At 37.5% G+C, this 21,145-nt stretch overlaps 1 protein-coding gene across 1 annotated transcript in view; it reads left to right on the top strand.

Moving 5' to 3' along the window:
- Positions 1-19,891, top strand: part of FHDC1 (FH2 domain containing 1) — a 63,014-nt gene extending 43,123 nt beyond the window's left edge. The window contains exons 7-12 of the mRNA XM_087724299.1: positions 2,501-2,571; positions 2,679-2,786; positions 3,714-3,784; positions 4,314-4,431; positions 8,813-8,977; positions 14,562-19,891. Coding sequence (XP_087580425.1) covers positions 2,501-2,571; positions 2,679-2,786; positions 3,714-3,784; positions 4,314-4,431; positions 8,813-8,977; positions 14,562-16,532 — 2,504 coding nt within the window. The 3' untranslated portion in view covers positions 16,533-19,891. The remainder of the gene's footprint in view (positions 1-2,500; positions 2,572-2,678; positions 2,787-3,713; positions 3,785-4,313; positions 4,432-8,812; positions 8,978-14,561) is intronic.
- The last annotated feature ends 1,254 nt before the right edge of the window (positions 19,892-21,145 follow it).

Below are 21,145 nucleotides of genomic sequence, written 5' to 3'. Positions count from 1 at the left end.
TTCATAAATTGAAGATTGATGAACATTATTATAGGGGAATAAATATTTAATCCAGGAAAATAATATTTTAGATGTTGTTTTCCACACATTTACTTAAAAGGAGAATTTGCACAAATTGAGACTGATTCAGTCTGGAATTTCTAATTATGGCATATTTGTTTACAAAGCTTAAGGACTAGAATATATTATCCAAAACTGGTGTTTCCATTTTTCCATTATTCATTTTAGCCTAATTTATAGGATTACTATGAAGGAATACAGCACAAATAGCCTGAATTTTTTGAAGTGGGAAAGTCTTACATTTTTTCCTATTCATGACCAGAACAACACAATATTATTGTAACTTGAAGACTGATTTGTAAAATGTAATGGCCCTGTCTGGTAAGATACGCTGATACTTTCTAGTTATTAGATTTTCTTTCAGTTTCCAACACATGGCCCATATTTCACTTCCGTTTTTAATTTTCCAGTGACTTTGATTTGCAATGTAGGTGGTTACATTTCAAGTTCTGCCAAAATCTTTTAATCCATGCCACGAATGAAAAGCACTTCACAAACATAAAACAGTGGCTGTGTTCATGGAAATGAACTGGTGCAACTTGCTACACTTAGCTGAAACTTCCTTCTTTGATGAGGATTATCAAATTGTGGCAGTTTAGGATTTTTAGTTTAGCTCACTTCAAGGTGTTGTTATCACCTTTAAAGCCCTTCTTCGCATGAGACCAGGGCATTTGAGGAACCGTCTTGCCCCATTTGTGGAAACATATAGCTGGTTCCAAAGAAAAAGATGCAAAATTATAATTACTTAAATTTATTATTTTTTAAAATGTATTAGCACCCATCTCCAGTGGACTCTAGGGATTTACTGAACTAAATATAATTAAAATAAAATAAAAACAGCAAGAACATTAAATTAACAGCCAGTCCAGATTAAAAAATCCTTCCTAACAAAAGCATCACCTGAGCTCTGGAACCAAAGCCAGGTTTGTAAGGCTTTCTGGAACCCCATATCCCTATTAGGTGCCATCTTAATTTCTGGAAGAGGGATGTTCCAGAGACTAGAGGCTGCAAGAGAAAAGGTATGCTTCCTAGGATCTACAAGATACAAGTACTTAATACAGGGGACCTAGAGTCCACCCACTCTGATGGGAATGTACTGGGCAGATAAAAACAATTGGAGATAGGCAGTCTGTCAGGTATCTAGGCCCTATGCATACAAGGCTTTATAGGTAACAATCAGCACCTTGAATTGCTTTTAGAAGCTAACCACATAACAGTGACAACACATGGACACATTGAAGGGCACTGCTTGCATTTTGGTGCTTTTGTGTGATCTTTAAGGGAAGTCTCATATAGAGTACACTGCAATAATCCAGGAATGGAAAATGACCATGGCATGAATGATTTTTTGATGGTTCTCCTGTTTGAGGAAAGGGCCTCAACTGTGCAAAGGGCCTCCTAACCACAGCTGCCACGTGTTCTTTGAGCAGTAGCTGTTCAGCCAGGACCCCTGAGTTGCACACCACTATTGAGTGGGGAAATACAGCACTATCCAAGACCCAAAGATGTTAATGTCCTTGACCTGGTGGGAGGAGGGGTTTCCAAACAACCACAGCTACTCAGCCCTGTTAGGACGGAACTGAAATCTGTTCCACCCCATACAGACCTTAACAGCTTCCGGCACTGGGTCAAGGTATTAAATGCTTCACCTCTGCTATCCGGGAGTTGAGATGTAGAACTTGGTATTGTTACCATATATACTAATGATACCACACCCTGGACTGGTGGAAGACTTCACCCAGTAGTTTCATGTAAATGTTGAAAAGGAAAGAGGAGAACATTGAGTCATGAGTCATTCTGACATGAGGGTCCATGAATGTGTGTCTCCCATCTTTCCACCATCAACCAAGGAGAGGAACCACTGGAGCATAGTGCTTCCCACTCCCAACCACCACAAGTGGTTTAAAAGAATACTGTGGTCACATTATCAAATAAAATATCAAAATGAAGATGAGTTACCCATTTCATTTCCATAGAACCTTCCAATATCCCCACCCCAAAGTCTCATATTTAGAGGAACCTATTAAATGGCATAAGCTGTAGCAAAGAAGATTCTTGTCTGCTGTGCAGAAGTCCATCTTATAGAATACAATCTCAGAGTTCAGAAGAAACTTTAAAGAAAAACTATTAGCCAAGGATCAACCAAAGAAGGCAGCTGATAAGGTTTTCCTTAGCTCCAGCTTAAAAAAAAAACGCTTATTACATTTATTTTTGCCCAAGAATTAGATTTTTATCCGCCCTAAATTAAGCTCCAAACTTTTACTATAGCTTCCTCTAAGAAAAATAAGATAAATTCGATGTGCAATATGTATGTATGTATGTATGTATGTATGTATGTATGTATGTATATGTGTTTGTGTATGTATATATGTACATACACACACACACACACATACTAAACAAATGCCACTTGGATAATATTTCTTGTGTCTTTTTCTAGAGCTGATGTGCTGTGAAGAGTTGCATGCCATATTACACTTGGTGCTTCAGGCTGGGAATATTATGAATGCAGTAAGTGGATTAGCCTCTTTGCAGATGGCAAGTAGGGCAAAGAATTTCAAGCATTGTGGATTGACCTCCCATATCTCTTCTGCCTCCCCTTCCGCTCTTCTACATAGGGAGGCTTCGCTGGCAATGCAGTTGGCTTCAAGCTATCCTCATTACTCAAGTTGGCAGATACAAAAGCAAACAGGCCTGGGATGAATCTGCTTCATTTTGTTGCTTTGGTATGTAAATTGCCTTTTCTGAGATAACAGACTATAGACATCTAAGCAGAAGGAATAGGTAATGGATAGGATATTATGGGACGGATAGGGGGTGCAGAGTTGAGGAGCAAATTGTTTTTCCTAATCCTTGCTCAGTTTGCTATATGCTCCTGAGAATCTAAAATTTAGCATTCGTTTTAGTGATTTTGTTAATATTTCCCTGCACACTGGTTTAACAGCTAATTTGAAATGCCCAGGAGGAGGACAAAAAAAGAGATTAAGCAGGAAATGTTATAAAGACAGTCCTCAATTTACGATAGTTCATTTAGTGACCATTTAAAATTACAATGGCAACTTATTATGTTTTTCATTCTTATGATCATTGCAGCAATATCATAGTCACGTGATCAAAATTCAGACGCTTGGCGACTTACTCATATTTATGACGGTTGTAGTGTCTGGGAGGGGGTCATGTGATCATCTTTTGCAACCTTCTGATAAGCAAAATCAATGGTGAAGCCAGGTTCACTTTAACAATTGTAACAACTGCAGTGATTCACTTAACAACTGTTGCAAGACAGGTCTTAAAATGAGGTAAAATTCACTTAACAACTATCTTAGCAACAGAAATCTTGGGCTCAATTGTGTTCGAAAATCCAAATACAGGATTACCGGTAACTGTTTTCATTTCAGAAAAGGCATTAGTATGCGGCCTTTATCTAATGGTCTTCCCTACTGCAAAATGATTGCATTCAGTGGTAGAATATACTCATTCTTTCTAAAAATGTCCACAATTAAGAGCCAACCTTATCAGTTTTCTTAAATTAGGTTTTGGAAACCACAGTCCACAGGTTTAAAGCAGGAAACGTCTTAACTGCTGTGGCAAAACATCCACATTGATTGCTGTTGAATGGAATGAAATGTTACTGGGGTTTTTGTCTGTTTCAGGAAGCCCAAAAGAAAGATAAAGTTCTTCTAACCTTTTCAGAAAAATTGCACCATGTTCATGAGGCAGCAAGGTAAGCAAGAAAACTGTAAACATTGGCTTATTTTCTTCATTTAAATTGGTATGCTGGGTTTGGGCATGAAAATTTGAGATCTAAGGAAATATTTACTATATTTACTATTATTTTCACAGCAAAAAGAATGAAATACGCAGCTTTCCTGTTTAACAGGTTGAATGAAGCTATTTTTTAAGGGGGCTTTTTGTGGCAGTTAACTTACTAAAGTTTACTGGGTTATACTTATTAACCAATTGGATGGACTGATTGAAGTTAGGTTTAGCGTAACAATCATATTATTTAACAGCTTGCCATCACTGTATCCTTCCACTTAAGAATCAGAACACTCATACTGCATTAATGCAAATACATTGACTTGTGTTGTGAATGTCATGGGGCAACTTAATGTTGACTGATGATTTGCTTAATTAGATTCTGTCTGTTCACTAATGTGTGCTATTAGGAAATAGTATGTTTTAAGTTGTTCACATTTCAATGGGGAAATGCTCTTTTCCAAAGTAGATTGAAATTACTGTTTTTTCTGCAGGATATCCCTAGAAAATATTGAAACTGAACTTCACTCCCTGTCATCAAAGACCAAATCTCTAAAGGATAGTATTCGCCGGGACACAGAACTCTTTCGGCAGATGGAAGGATTTCTTCAGGTTTGTTGCAGATGCTTCATATGTCTGTTCTTTAGACACATATACATTGAGCGGCATAATTAAAATTCAGCTGGTGTGCTTAACAGATAATAAACCCCTTGTTTCTCTTAAAAACCCTTTTCAGTGATAATCTTGCTAAAATTCTGTAGGCATTTTAAGAGGTTGCTTTTCACAATCAAAGCAACTTAATTGTTCATTGTTGTCCTGCAAGGGTATGCTTTCTTAATTTGTGTGAAATGGTTGTGTCAATTGCCTATTATTTAAGCAGTGCTAACTGATTGATCAATGGTATTTCCTGCCCACCCACTTTCCTCTGCTTGCGGAAAAAATAATGCTTTTAAAAGGCTTCTTTTCTTAACAAATATTACCACTTCAGTATGGAAGATGACATTTGTGCTTTTTTCAGTAGCTTTGAGCTGATGTAGTCTGAAACTCAATAGAAACATTTAATTGCACCACTGTTTCGATTTGATGAAAGCCAAGTAGTATAATGCTTAAGGCAATTGAACCTATCTGTTTGCCTTTATACTGATGATCAAAGCATTCTTTCTCACAATCCCAGGTTTTATTTGTTAGAAGTTTTTCCATTATAGACTATTTTAAATGTTTTAAAAGTCTGTTTAGTATTTTATTCATTATTTGTATAGAAAGGACAGAATGGTTGAACAACAGGAATTACCATCTTATTGGTTTTGTAAATTAGTAATTAGAGTCATGCTACCCTAATGTGTCTCAGATAAGATGTGTTTTCTAATAGTCATTAATATACTCAATCAGTTTGATGTCCTACTGGATTTTATAAACTCAAGTATTTTTACAATTGACATCATGCTTCTCAGATTAGTCTTATAGAATGAAGCTTTCTGAGATAAAGAATTAATTTACTTCTAGGAGAATGAAGCACTGCTTTTAGTCTATAACTTTTTATGAATAGCATTTTATAAATGCTTTGTTTTGCTGTTTTATGGGTAATAGCTACTAAAACTATTAGCATTTACATTGGATAGGTTTGACTCTTATGTGTCTTTTCTGTCCTTCATATAATTGCATTTGTTGCTTACAATGCTCAGATTTATAAGGCAATACCTACTTAGAGCCTTTGTCTTAATTAAGATCCTATGATATCTAGTGATATTATAGTTAGGGACATAATTATATGACCATTTTTCTGTAGTTGTTAGGTGAATCCAGCTTTCCCAATTGACTTTGCTGCTTGGCAAAGGGACTCAGGAAAGGTTGCAAAACCATGACCACATGCACACAAGATGTTGCAATCATCATAAATGTGAACCATTTGCCAAACACTAAAATTGTGACTATGGGGGGGTTATACAACAGTTGTAACTGAAAACAGGTCATAACTAACTTTTTCTGAGGTTGTCATGAATGGTCATATGTAGAAGAATACCTCTAGTTAATTGAAACACCCATTATTGTGTAGGTCCAATAAGAGGCCTATATTCACGTCTTGGGTGGTGATTACATTAAGTTAGTTTCACATAACACACTAAATATGCACACTAAATAAAGATTCTGAAAGTATTCTAAATTATGAGAAAGTAAAAATTTAAAAAGTTGGCAATACCTATCATTATAGAGTGGATAAATGGGAAATCATTTAGAATGAAGTTTGGTTTTATCAAATTAATGGTTTGCAACCTTCCCTGCTTCCCTTTCTAAAAAGCAGTCAATTGGGAAAGCTGGATTCACTTAACTGCAGTAAAAATGGTCACAAAATTGGGTCCCCAACTATAATAGCACTAAACTGTAATATCACCAGATTTAATAGATTAATAGAGTTGGAGGAGACCTTATAGGTCATCTAGTCCAACCCTCCACTCAAGCAGGAAGACCCTACACCATTTCTGACAAATGGCAGTCCAATCTCTTCTTGAAAGTCTCAAGTGATGAAGCTCCCACAACACATGAGATTTTAAGACAAAAGCTTTAAGTAGGCGTTACCATCTATATCTGAACATTATAAGCAACAAATGCAGTTATATGAAGCACAGAAAAGATACATGTGTCAAACCTATCTAAATTGACTATTTATTGTTTAGCCTTTGAATACCGTATTAGGTATCATAATTTACATTGATGACAGGTGCCAACTGTCATTACATACTCCTGTACTTCATTGGTAATAGTTATTACTACAAATGATTTTGTATCGCCTATTCAGTATTGAGAAATGTTTAAGTTTTCCTAATGTCCTTGTTAATCTTTTGTTGGCATCCTGAATTTGACATATGGCTGATAAGAACTTGATCCCTGAATTGAAGAGACTTTTCCCCACACAGAAGTGTGAATCACTAAGTAATACAGGCAAAGTCTCTTTATAAAGTAGAGAAAGAGACCAAGCATACTGTATATTCAGTATATGTAATAGGTCAGAAAGCAAGCAATCAAACAATAAAAGAGATTGATTACATGTGAGACTTGAACAATAGAAAATGTTGATTCTAGATAACATTCGAAGCAAATTTATGGGTTACATTATTCTTTTCCAGCCGACTTTGTATCTTTCTTAAAATTTGCAAGTGTATTCAAGGACTTTCAGAATACACTATTTATTGTTTAGTACTGAAAAGTTGAGTTTTTGCATACAAAAATAAATAGCCTTGACCTAGAAGAAAAATACATGATGTTAAAAAGCGGCCTAGACTGCAGTATTAAAGGTGATAATACCACCTTTTAAAATGCTAATAGTGAAGCCTAAAATTTGAGGCAACAGACATATAATTTTCATATTAATTTTAATTAGACTAATTCCAGGTTTGGATCTCCCTTTATTTTAAAAATGCATCTAATATAATCTTTACTAAAAATGCCAAATGAATAACCTGATTTAAAAATCTTCTCTCATTGTGACTCAGAAACAACCTACCTTATAAGAAAGGTGGAGCCAATTTTTCATACTCCTTCTTTATCTTCATAACTGCTTTGCTGAGCGAAATAGCTTTTTTTCATTTTTGGATAACTGATGACTTTAAGATAATCTACCTTTCTTAGAACAGTATTTATATATCTCCATGCCTTTTAACCTTCAGGCTTTCCCTTTCATTTTGTAAGCAAAGTCATCAGGAAAATAAAGCTTAATATACCTCTGGCACTGACAGCACATTTTTTTAAAATGCTCTTTTAGGGAATGAATTGAAATTCTGAATGGAATGGAAGTTCTTCATTTCTGTTAAAAGTTTTTTAAAAAGAAAATAATAATAAAAGAAATTGGAAAAGTTCCAGTTTAATTTTCTTGAAATGCATGATTGCAGCATCTTAATCAGTGGCTAAGATCCTGAGCTTGTTGATGAGAAAGGTCAGCAGTTTGGCGGTTTGAATCCCTAGTGCTGAGTAATGGAGTGAACCCCCATTACTTGTCCCAGCTTCTGCCAACCTAGCAGTTCGAAAGCATGTAAAAAATGCAAGTAGAAAAGTAGGGACCACCTTTGGTGGGAAGGTAACAGTGCTCCGTGCACCTTCGGTGTTTAGTCATGCCGACCACATAACCACGGAGATGTCTTTGGCTCTTCGGCTTTGAAACGAAGATGAGCACCGCCCCCTAGAGTCAGGAACGACTAGCACATGTGTGAAGGGAACCTTTACCTTACCTTAAACAAATATCTATTACTGGTTTTCTGATAAATTGGATCTGAGTTTGAAACCCAGTGTTGCAAAGGGCTATATTAATCATAAGAACTGATGCTGAAGCTCTTGATACATATAGGAGTGTGTTCTCTATTTATACTCTTCAGGGATAATTTCAGATGAGATTTCATGGTTGGATATCTTCTGCATCAATGTAGATAAAATGAAATATTTGCCTGGAAAATAATGTCCATTCCTTTCATAGAGAAATATTCTGTAACAGAAGACTAGTGCTTTTAATAAAAAAAAATTATTTATATGGCAAGATACAATATATTTATTGCTTATTTCACGGGTTTATTGCTCAGTGGTTAGGGATTTTCTCCTCTCTTTATCATTTCACTGAACTAAGGGGAAGGCAGCTCTTTGGGAATCTGTGTTTTGTGAAGAGAGTTATAATATGTTTGATTAATTTCTGAATGTTGAATGCTGGTGGCATAATGATATTATTGTCCATGAAATGCCCACTCGTTCTACTACTGTTTTGTATAAACTTGTATCGCAGGTTTGTGCCATACTTTTTTTTTTAAAAAAACAACAACCTGCAAAACCTGTTTGACCGGAAGGATAAAAAGTTATAAGTAGACCAAGGTGAGCACAGCAACTGCTGTGCCAGTGCTGTAGTCTATAGTCTTTTGCTACAGATGACACTCTGGACTTCACTGGTTCTGAGATTAGCAACTGCATGCATAGCGTGTAAAAAATAACCATTAATGTATTTTGCTTTTATTTAAAGTTTGCTGTTAAAGAATTAAAAGAACTCGACCATTGGAAACGAGAGCTGATGAAAGAAGCACACGCCCTTATAGACTTTTTGTGTGAAGACAAAGAAACTATGAAACTGGAAGAGTGCTTTCAGATCTTTCGAGATTTTTGTTTAAAATTCAACAAAGCTGTTAAGGTAACAACAACTCCAAAACTCAGTAATATCTTTTGGCCTTAAGTGATAACGCTGTTTTATTACTAGGTGATCTCAGGTTATCCTTTGAGTCAAATAATGTATGACACCCTTTGGAGTTACCAGGGAGCCATGGTCTCTGTTCTCTCACCTGTGTTTGCCTGCCCTCTTCTGATTAGAATTAGGGTTTCCTCCAAAGTCCCTTCTAATTCTGTTATTTAATCACAAAAACTCCCTACCTAGTTCCTGGAAGAAAAGCCAGGGATTCGTGGCTTTCCATAAGGGAGATAGGATTGTGGCCATCTGGATGCTTTGGGTGAAGCAGTACCTTGCAGCAAGTACAGCAGTAAACAAGGCAAGATGGGACTCTTACATGATGGGACCTGGAGCATGCCAACCTTATCAAATCTTATCAGACAGGCAGAGGTAATGGGAGAAAGGCGTTGTAGGTCACAATCAACATTTTCAAACACATGCTGGGAATATATGATAACCAGCAGGTCATTGAGTATTATATAGAGTGGAGTGGAATGGAATGGAATAGAGGTGTCAAACTCAATTTCATTGAGGGCTGCATCAGGGTTGTGTGGGTGTGACCAGCTCGACATCACTCCTGTCAGCACCTGTGGTGGCCCGAGTGTTCTACCAGCTAAAACAGGCTCCCGGGCTCCGTTTTCAACTGCCAGGGCCTCCTGCAACCCTCTGCCAGTGAAAATGGAGCCCCGGGCCTTGAATTTGACACCCCTGGAATAGAGAGTTAGAAGGGACTTTTGATGCTATTTTGCTATTCTAAGCAACTGATGTAGAACTAATTCTACTTCTATTTTCCTATAGATTATTTCTATATAGTAGCAATCCTGAAGACATGCTTGAATGTTAGCTCTATTATTACAATTGATTTTTGTTACATGTTTGTTAGAATAGAATAGAATAACAGAGTTGGAAGAGACCTTGCAGGTCTTTTAATCCAACCCTCTGTTCAGGCAGGAAACCCTAATTTCAGACAAATGGTTGTCCAGTCTCTGTCGAAAACCTTCCAGTGTTGGAGCATTCACAACTTCTGGAGACTTTCCACTGATTAATTGTTCTAACTGTCAGGAAATTTCTTAGTTCTAGGTTGCTTCACTCCTTTATTAGTTTCCACCCATTGCTTCTTGTCCTGCCCTCAGGTGCTTTGGAGAATAGCTTGACTCCCTCTACTTTGTGGCAACCCCTGAGTAATTGGAACACTGCTATCATATCTCCCCTAGTCCTTCTTTTCATTAATATTTTTTATATGTTTCAATCTCCAGTCCCATAATCATCTTTGTTACTCTATGGACACACTGACTTGAGTAAGACCTTGTGGCCCTCGAATGGGCACAACTGGCATACAAGATAAATTTATGCAAAGGTTTTCACGATTACAGCTATTGCCTATTCTTCAATCAGGAGCCATTTTTTAAGGAAACCCCCATATTGCAGTTTGTATCTGTCTATGGCAGTATATCCCCCTCCAGAATTAGAAATTATTTACAAGTGATCCTAAAATCATCATTCACTCAGTTTTCTTGGGGTTGAGCTTGAGCCTGTTTCCCCCTATCTAGATTCCCATGACCTCCAATCACTGAGATATGAGATGTGAATTCAGAGGCATTGCTTGAAAGGCCAAGCATATATCATATTTTTCAGACTATAAGACACTCAGGACTGTAAGATGCACCTAGCATTTGGGGAGGAAAACAAGAAAAAAAATCTGCCCCTGCCTCCCAGCAATTTGCTCCTTGCAGCAAACAGCAAACAGCCTGGTCATCTTCAGCACAGCCTAATTTAGCATGAGCAGCTGATTGGCAGTTGGATTGGCTTCTCACAATACCACCTATCAATATCGCCGCCTCTGTGTGCTCCATTTTTGGCCTCCCCGTGCCCCATTTTTGGCCCATTCCAGGCGGTGGTGGCGCCTATCCCTGCTGCCTAGAATGGGCTGAAAATGGGACTTATGGAGGCCAAAAATGGGGCATGTGGAAGCAGAGGTGGCAATGAGCAGCAGCAATGGATGGTGATCCCCACAGCCTGAACAGCTGATCAGCAGCATTCCAGGAGGCAAATCCAACCACCAATCAGCTGTGCTAAATCAGCTGTGCTGAAGATGACCAGGCTGTTTGCTTTTTGTTGCAAGGAGGCAAATTGCTGGGAGGCAGAGGGTGGACGGGGCTTTGGCAACATTTGCTCTATAGGACACACAGACATTTTGAACCACTTTTTGGTGGGGGGGGAGTGCGTCTTATACACTGAAAAATACAGAAAATGTATTAAAATATATTACCTTATGTATATTGCTGATAATAGCTAAACACTTGCTAATACCTGGGCAGGTATCTGAACATTCTAAAATTTATAGACATTTGTTTGGTGGTAGCCCTGCAAAACGTTTCTCATGTGGTCCGGGGCATAGTTCCTGCTGAATGCTATTTGTTTATTCTTGACCTCCAGAGCAGTAATACATTCACCTTTGAGCTTGTTCCCTCAGACTTGTTTAAATTATAATTTTATTTTATTTACTTTGTTTCATTGCTACTCATGATCTCAACTCTCATGGATACAGGAAGATTGGCTGTCTTTTATTGATGTGGATATTCAGCCTTTGGCTTTAGGATCCTGTCAGCACTGCAGGAATGATATATTTATTCCATTAATGGGCTACCCAGGTCCTTATGACTCTGAGCAGCTTACAGTTAAATGTTCCCTTCTAATTGACTGCACTGATGACCCTGCTACCTTAGCTTACCTTCAGGGCTTGTCTGAAATGTTTTCTCAAAGGGTCTTGGAGAAGGGTCTTATACCCTATTTACCTCACGTTTTCATTAATTAGGCCTTCTGCCTTTTCCTTCAAGGATCTTCTGTCCTCTAGAGCCACACTTTGTAGATTATATGAGACAGTTCTGTAGCAGTCCTGTACAAAAACAATCAAGATAGCACAAAATATGCCCCTTTTCTGTACCTGATGCTACAGATATTCTGCGACACATCACTAATTCCATTTTCAGTATTTTCCACCCACCTGACAAGGCCAGATCCATATTATATGTTTCTGATATTTCTCATGCTGACTAGAGTCCTGGCAAAAATCAGCAAGTCAAAATAAATTCTTGCCACACTTTAGTGATTCTGACAATCTTGGTTCACCCTATTGTTTCTTGTCACCTTTTAAGAGTAGCTCCATTTGCCAAACTGCCCTGGCCTGTAATTCACTGTCAAGGCCAAGTCTTCTACCAGATTTTATTTCCTCCTCTTTTCAGTTTAGAGGATTTACTTTTGCAATCCCACTGTGGTGAGATTGAACAAGTTCTACTGCCATCTTGTAACATTTCCACCAGGGTTTCCTGGGAATTTTTGTAGACATCATTCCTAGACAGCAGATGAACCTTTTACAATAGCATGGGATATCTTGGCTTTTCTTCCCTAAGTAGAACAACAAGAGCCAAGGTGGCGCAGTGGTTAAATGCAGCACTGCAGGCTACTGCTAGATCAGCAGGTCAGCGGTTCAAATCTCACCGGCTCAGGGTTGACTCAGCCTTCCATCCTTCCGAGGTGGGTAAAATGAGGACCCAGATTGTTGGGGGCAATATGCTGACTCTCTGTAAACCGCTTAGAGAGGCCTGAAAGGCCTATGAAGCGGTATATAAGTCTACTGCTATAATTTGGCTTTTCCATCAGTAAAATATATACTTGGTTGCTATTTTTTTTAAAATTAGTAATAAGGGTTTTTTTTAAACTCCCAGATTTTAATGCTTAGCATAGTTCTATCCCAGTGGTTGGATGGGCCTGGTGTCACTCACATGAATGTGTGTAGCGTACACGCATGCTCATGTACGCAGCACGTGTATGCATCATACCTGCCAGTGATGCCTCCGCAAGCCTCTGCGACACTCCAGCTGCTCAGTGGAGCGTCACACAGGGCGTGTGCGGAAGCGCTGAAGGCTTTAAAGGACAGGTAAGGAGTTCGGGTGGGCCCTCCAGAGCGCCATGCCGGAACGGTACCCGGTGCTCCGGGGAGACTCTGGTATGCCCGTACCGGGGCGTATCGCCTGCAACCCACCATTTTTCTATCTTCCAGCTACCCTTCTTCTTCTGACATGGAGCTGCTTTTTCATTCTCAATGTTAGTGTCAGAACCCACTAATCATATAGCTACCAGTTTATCTTATTTAATATTATATAGTTATATTGAACAATCAGTCCTTAATCTATTTATTTCATTCCTTCCAAAATCAACTTCTGCTTTTTGGTTAAATTAGACATAACACTGTCTGCTTTTTACAAAACTCTAATCTCCTTTGGAAGCATAATTTTATTCATCAGAGGTCTGTCATACCTATACTGAATAATATGGAAATGTTCTCACACCTTTTAATGGTCCTTGTTTAAAATACTCTGAACTTTTGCCTCATTATTTTCCAAATGGTAATCATAACCAACTATCCAAAATTGTTTCTTAACACAATGTCAACATGAGAAATATTCTTCTAGGGTGTTCTCTTTATGGTACATGGATATATGGACTTATTCTCCTTTATTATCCAGTATTATAGGTTGCATCTTTGATCTCAAGGGTAACAGTCTCTTGAAAGCATCCCTCTCTTCATTTACCTTATGGCAACAAAACTCCCTTTCAAGCAAGACACTTGCCTATGTCTGTGTAATGATGAAGAATTACAGTTCTTCAAATGGTTATATGTGCATTCACACATTTCATCCTCCAACTGACTTGGTTTCAAAAGATCTCTCAGATCTTCTGTTTCAGTCTTAGAATCTGAAGGGGTTCAATGGGAATTATATGTGTGGAATAAAACTTATATCAGGTGTTTTTATAAGCTGTAGAAGATTTTAAATGTGCAAATATGTAATCACATGTGTGAATGCCCAGATGACTACTACCAAACCTGCAGGTACATGAGAATTATCAATTCTTTCCAATCTGGTTTGTGTGAAGTGTAGACTGGTGGATGAGCATTGTTTTACTTGCAAGTGATGGTTTTCATTGCAGTGTTTTTATGGCACAGAAAACCCAGATTTTTTTAAAAGGCAAGAATCACATCGCCGTACCACATTAAAAGCATTTAAATGCTTTATAAAAGAAAACAATATGGGAATAATGCTAAGCATACTGAACCATGGTTCATTATCCTACCTTGTACTTAAAATGTGCTTACATTCATAGAAAACATATTCAAATCTGGACATGAATTTTACTGTTTGTTTTGACTGGTTTGCTTATGTTTTCCTAATACATTAAATGACAACTTTAGAATTCTGGACAATATTATGACTGAGTTGAATGTTTAAAGAATGTTTGAGCATAATGGAATAAAATTTGAGGAGCATATAATAAGCCACTTGTAGTTAGGCCTATGTACTTGCAATGAGGCATTCGAAAAATATTTATTACTCCATTTCGTATTCTGACAGAAAATTATTACAGTGCTACTTTGTTTTTTAAAAAAATCAAGGCTAAAGATGGGGTACAGGTAAAGAGGATTAATATAAGGGAAAATTCAATGTAAATAAGTAATTAATTCCATGATTATAAATATGTATTTTCTGAACAGGAAAACAAAGAAAGAGAGGTTCAACAACTTCAGCAGCTACAGCGACTTAAAGAGCTGGAGGACAAACGCCGGTCGTGGGTTGCTGCGGATATCAGTGCTTTTGGCAGGAGCAGTAGTGAAAATGATGTTGGTGCACTAACAAAGCGCGGACTTGAAGAGTTTTTACCCTTTTTGCAACAAAGACCCCAAAGTCCTTCTTACAGAAATACCAGCACAAGACGCTCTCGACATTCCTTGGGCGTGACTGCAGAAAGAGAACTCTTTACTTTCCTGAGTACCTCAAAAGGAGAAGATCTGAACAAGTTTAACAGCCTCCCTCGTGAACATCCTTTTCCAACAAGACCAAATGTAGCATGGTCAGAAAATAAGGAGCCTGTGGATGTCAGTTTCACTCATTTGCACTTAGACCAAGTTTCCAAAAACAAGGTCCACAGTTACCAGTTTTTCCCATCTCAGGCTCAACATGTAGAAGATGATTCCCATAATAACCTCTATAGCAATCAAGAGAGGTCAAATAATGACAAGTATGGGTTTAATGTGCCTTGTGTAGAATCCGGCGATGCAGTTCCTTGGGATCTATCTATGGAAGAACATGAACATATTCCAAGACTGCATAGGTTTGACTCTCATGAAACAAATGATGTAGAGGATTCATCTCCAGTTCATTTTGTGGCTGGAATGCAAGGCTTGGATGCTCAAGATGGTCCATTACACTCTCCTGGCATTACAGGAGATCCATCCAATAGAGAAAAGACTCATTATACAATTGAACATTCTGCCAAAACGATGAGTTATGTTAATGAAGCTCTGGAACCTGATAATGATAGCCCCATCTCTTCAGATGGTAGCATTTCAGGAACTAAAACTCAAGGACCAGTTTTCTTTGAATCAGATTTTGAATGTTCATTGACACTTGATCTCTCAGAAGATCAAAGTTCGAAGTTAGGTGGCAATAAAATAGATAACAAAAATGGTGCTAACTCCTCTTATATGAATGAACTGCAAACTGGTGAAAATGCCATCTTTTCTAATGATAAATCTGACTGCAGCAATAAGTCTAGTTTTCCAAAGGAGAAATCAGTAAGGAGCAAAGACTCATTAGGACCAAAGAGAAATTCCTTGAAAGACAAAACTTCAGGTACCACAAAACCCAGCACTGCCTCTCCAAATCATCCCAGACCTGTGAGAACTCTGAATTCATCAGAAAATGCAAGCATGAGAAAAGTTGTACCCATTTCTAGGTCCACTAAACCAGCATCTCCTAGTTGCCCCAAAAAACCAGAGGCCAAGCCTGCATCTCGAGACACGGCTGTAGCTGAAACACGTCTGTCACGTCGTAACTCCGTCCGGGGTATTGTAGACGCAGCGCCAAAACCTCCCTATAGGCAGAGTATATCAGTAGAAGAGCCAAAATTTCAGCATGGAACTTCAAATTCAAGCAGTGGCCATTGTGAGAAGGAGCAGCTTCAGCACAAAGGCTCTTTTAAAAAGCCCAGTTGCAAACCAGTCAGATATGTCCCCAAGTCAAAAACTGATGAAACAAAAATGTGCCGCTCCTTGAACAAATCTCAGGGCCCTGTGGATGCTAACAAAAGCACATCTGCCACAGCTCCCAAGGCACCAGCTCCTGTTCCGAGTTTTGCAAGAAACACAGTGGCCTCTTCGTCAAAATGCGCAAAGGTGGATTTGCCCCCTCCTTCCAGAGCCCCACCTCTCACAAGGTCTTTGTCTCAAAGACTACCTCGAATGAAAGTAACAGCCGCCTCTGATGATTTTAACCCAAAGGAAAATGGTGGCACACTGAAAAGAGCCAACAGTGCTAAAATTATCAAAAGAAACACTGACAACAGTGACCTTCTTAGTGTTAAAGCAGACTCTGCGCCAAGGGAACAAATAATGGAAAAATCAGGATCCTTTAAATGCAAAGATGGGAGTCAAACTACAATTGGGAAACTATTCAATCACTTCTAAAACATAAAAGCATTTGTATCATTTGGCAATATGGAAAGTGAAAACCAGGTTTCTCAATGCTAACTATTTTTGTTATGAAAGATTCTAAACAAACATGCTGTATTTTGTTATTCGATAGAAACTAAGGTACCTTGTGTGAATCCTGAGGGATGCCTGAATTGAATGTATTTCAAAACTACTGTGATGGAATAGCTGTAACTAAGATCCCTTGTCTTGGGGAGATAGTAGCTTTTCAGGAATTTAGCATGCTAAAACTGATTTCCTAGTGTTCTGCCTGACAAGACCTCATCTCCAAGTTAGCTGGCTTGAGATAAGATGAACTAGAGTGAATTACAAGTAAAAAATATTGCAAAGTTGGGGATGGTTGTGCTAACAAATTCTTTCATGCAATGAAAGGCAGGGAATTCAGAATTAGGAATTATGGCCAGTTGTATTGTCACTGCTTTTCTGAGAATGCAGTCCTGAACTTTTTTTTTTTTTTTTTTGCAAAAAGTACAAAAAATACACACCGATCATTTTAAACACTTTGAGTTCAAGAATAATTGTGTCTATTGCAGAGTCCATTGCTGGCAATTGGACACATGGAATTTCTGGCCTACTAAACGATAAAAATGGAACACTGCTGGCTTTGGAAGGGGTGTGACCATAACTTCATCTAAAGAATGTACAGCATGTCTTCAGTTGTGTGTGTGTGTGTGTGTGTGTGTGTGTGTGTGTCTTTTGAAAGGAGGGAAAACTCTGCTGGGCAGAATTTTTATTCTCCGTGATTGTAGCAGAGCTGCCTTGCATGTACAAATAGAATATTAAAAAGGAATGATTGGTGTTGAAATTAGTTGGTTAGCTGGAAGCTATGGCTCTCAGAAACCACAAGTGGTAGTTAGAAAAATGTTTATGGTTGATTTGGGTTGTCTCCGTCATGTGCAAACTTGCCAGCTTTAGGTATACATAAGTGCCATATTTATGATACCTATCACAAATGCTGCAGCTTGAAACCTGCAAGGGATGTAATCTTTTGCAGAGCACTTTTCCTACCAGTTCTGGTTTCCATTGATTTTTAACTATGCCACTTACTTGAATTGCTTCTCCAGTTAGGAAAAGCCTTCGGTTTCCTGATGCCACTTTCTTTAAAAAACAACAACAAGTAGGCTTGAAATGTGCAAATTTTCTTTTAAGTATGACAAAAGGCTCTTTTGCCTCAAGTGTGGGTTTTAACACTCCTTTTTAAACTTCACTTATAGGTGTGTGTGTGTGTGTGTGTGTGTGTGTTTTAGTATGTTATTGTTAGAGAAATAGTTCACTGCATGAGAGACAACACCAGGTCAGGCTAAGATACAGAGAATGAGGAAAAACCTGTTAATGTATATTTTGCATTCTCCTTGGTCCCTTTCCAAATAAATATTGGGTGGTGAGGTTTATAGGGAAAGTGGCTGCTCAGCCACTTCATTTAAGCAGCTGCCATTTTATTCATTGATGAAATATTGTGAAAACGCAAATAATAATATTAATATTTGGGCAAATAATGTTAGTTATCAAGCCATGTTTTTAGCATTTTTAACATTCCCACTCTTTCTCCTATATGTACATCAGTCTTATGTAATTTTCCCAGACACTGAACGATTGAAATGAACAATTTTACAATTTCAGCTGATGATATTGTGTTTTTCTGTGACTGAATTATTTTTTTTCTCCCCAGCTGGTTTGCCAAAATGCCATCAAGTGTATAGTTGAGCCACCACTTCAGTAGCATGTCTGGCCAAACTTCCTTATGGTAAATGCTCTTTGAATGGTATCACTGCTTTTGATTTTAGCAGGTTCTTGAGTTCTCCTTCCTCCATAGATAAAATGCAGTAATCTGTCCCTTTGGCTTTACTTACATCATTTTATACTCATCTGCAAAAGCAGGTGGTGGATTTTTATTACCTTTTGATGGTAGTGATCTTAAAAAGAGAAAATAATTTAAATGTTACTTGTTTGAAAACTGTAAGTAAATTTCTATATAAAAGTATATGTACAAATGAACTGGATGTATTTAATGGACCATTTATACATTTCTGAGTTTATCTTGCTAGTTTAATAAAGTTCCCATTTATGGGATTTGTGCTATATGTTTCCATTCTTCCACTGTAATTTTGCTTAGCATTTTGGTTGGCATTCTAGTTAAGACCCTTGGTGAGAAGAAATGCCTTGAAAAAAATTAATAAGTTTAAGTGATAAGTTGACCATTGTACATTCAGCATTTAAGCTATTCTGAAACTAGATAAGAGATGTCCAAGGCAAGAGTGCCAAATGCCTATCTTCTGATCATAAGGAATAGCCATCTTGGATTATCCAATGTTCCTGCTTCTTGCAAACCACTTCTTGTGGAAGAGTCCTTGGCAGGATATAGCTGAAAACAGAAAGAAAATTTAAGAGGTGTTTAAGCTTAGGGTTTGAGGGATGCGGTGGCTCAGTGGCTAAGATTCTGAGCTTGTCAATCAGAAAGGTCGGCAGTTTGGCGGTTCAAATCCCTAGTGCCATGTAACAGAGTGAGCTCTTGTAACTTGTCCCAGCTTCTGCCAACCTAGCCGTTTGAAAGCATGTAAAAATGCAAGTAGTAAAAATAGGGACCACCTTTGCAACGTTCCGTGCGCCTTCGGTGTTTAGTCATGCCGGCCACATGACCATGGAGACCTCTTCAGACAGTGCTGGCTCTTCAGCTTTGAAACAGAGATGAGCACCACCCCCTAGAGTCGGGAATGACTACACATATGTGAGAGGGGAACCTTTACCTTTAACTAAGTTTAGGGTGCAAATACTATTCAAGATAGCATATTCTTTTAGGGAAATTATAGTCTGGATGAGGTATTTTCCCTTCTAGTTTTAGGCTTGGTTGCCTTATGAATATGTAAAAATTGACGAGTCTGAATTTGCCTTTGCATTTGTTTGTATTCACTTGGAATATTTTATCTATTGCTACATAATTTCAACAAGGGGAATTACACACTTGTTTAGACAGGATTGGAAGCAGCATATGACAGAAATTAGGTTGCCGTTTCATAAAGACAATTCATCTGAAATACAAGTTAAAAACACAATTGTATTATAAACAGGCCCACAGAAAAATGGTATCACAAAGTAACAACAGCCGAATCCAGAGGATCCAGCACAAAAACACTACAATTGGAAACGGCAACAACTGATGAACAAAGTCAAACTGCCAAAAGCTCTTTTAAAGAAGGTAGAGTTGTATTCCAAGCCTACCTTTCTACTGCACATCCTGGTGTGGTACATCCACTTTGTTAATGCCAAAAAGTTTTTGACGTAGAGTGTTGCATGGACTCAGCCAATTGTGGTTTGTTTTATAAATTGTTTTAAGAAATCATGGTTTAATACAATATGTCAGCCCAACAAATTATTTTGTTAATTAAATTGTTACAGAAATTTAACAGGGTTTTTAAGTTACAAATTTTATAATAATAAATAATTATATAGAATAATTATGTAGAATGTATGTAGAAAACTTTAAAATCTATGATAGTTTCAGATATTTTCCTTGTCACTACTTGTTTTGGTTTGGAGACATGTCAGTGTTCTTATTGCTAGCCTGCTGCATAATAGTGATCACATTTTAATGAGCTTTGTATTATTTTCTTAAGTCATTTAACTCTCTAAAGGTTTCAGATATTATTAATATATTTTTGGAAATTTCATGTATTCTATCCTCGGAAGTCTGCCTCAGAAGATTTCTTGAAATGCTTAACTAGCATCTCCCAAATGATGATTGAATACCATAATAATTATATATATTTTAAAATGTTGCTCTTTGGGAGGGGAAAGCCCCAATTACCAATTTTTACTAATTGCCTAATTATTTTCTGGTTCTTAGATAACATTTTATAATCCTATACAAATACAGATAGATATAAACATAAATGCATACGTTCATATTCTTCTTTGAGTATTTTATTTATTTATTAAATTTATATGCTCTCCATCTCATAGACAAGCAACTGTGGGCAATTTACAAATCATAAGACAGCAAGATAAAATAAAACATTTAAAAGATTAGAAATTAAAATGTTAAAAGTTAACAAAAAAACTAGACAAGAAAGGAAATACTAAAATGTGATCTTAGTATGCAGAAACATAGACCAAAAATGCAACAAAATTAGTCCTATTGGTTCCGATTTCTTACACTAGCATTCTTAGCTATTTTAAAAACTTTGACTATATGAGAAAATATAAAAGTCAGCTGTCACTCACCATAGGAAACAGATTCCAGCAAAAAAAAAGCAAAAATGTTTCTCTGATCTGTTAACTTCCTTTCCTTTCATGCACTTAGCTTATTGATTTTAGTTCAAAGATAAGATAGGCATTAGCATAATGACTTCATTTTGGGAGAGGCCTTGCTGATGCAGAATCATCTTTTAGCAAGGCTAGAGTTTTCAGATGGATAGCAGTTGCTTCAGCTTGTTAGCTAAGATTTACTCCATAGTAAAGAGTGTGGGAAAATTCCATTTCAATGCTAATGCATTCTTAGAAGAAACACAGCTGCATATTCATCCTTTGAGTATTGCATAGGCTCCTAATATTGGTCGTCTTACTTGTTTTAAGGTTATTTTCAAGTAATCTGA

This window comes from Thamnophis sirtalis, unplaced genomic scaffold, assembly GCF_051295495.1.
Source record: "Thamnophis sirtalis isolate CommonGarterSnake01/CBP01778 unplaced genomic scaffold, rThaSir2_p1.2 scaffold_10, whole genome shotgun sequence".
Lineage (NCBI taxonomy): Eukaryota > Metazoa > Chordata > Lepidosauria > Squamata > Natricidae > Thamnophis > Thamnophis sirtalis.
The sequence above is the reverse complement of the archived record's forward strand: the minus strand, read 5'-3'. Positions and strand labels throughout refer to the sequence as shown.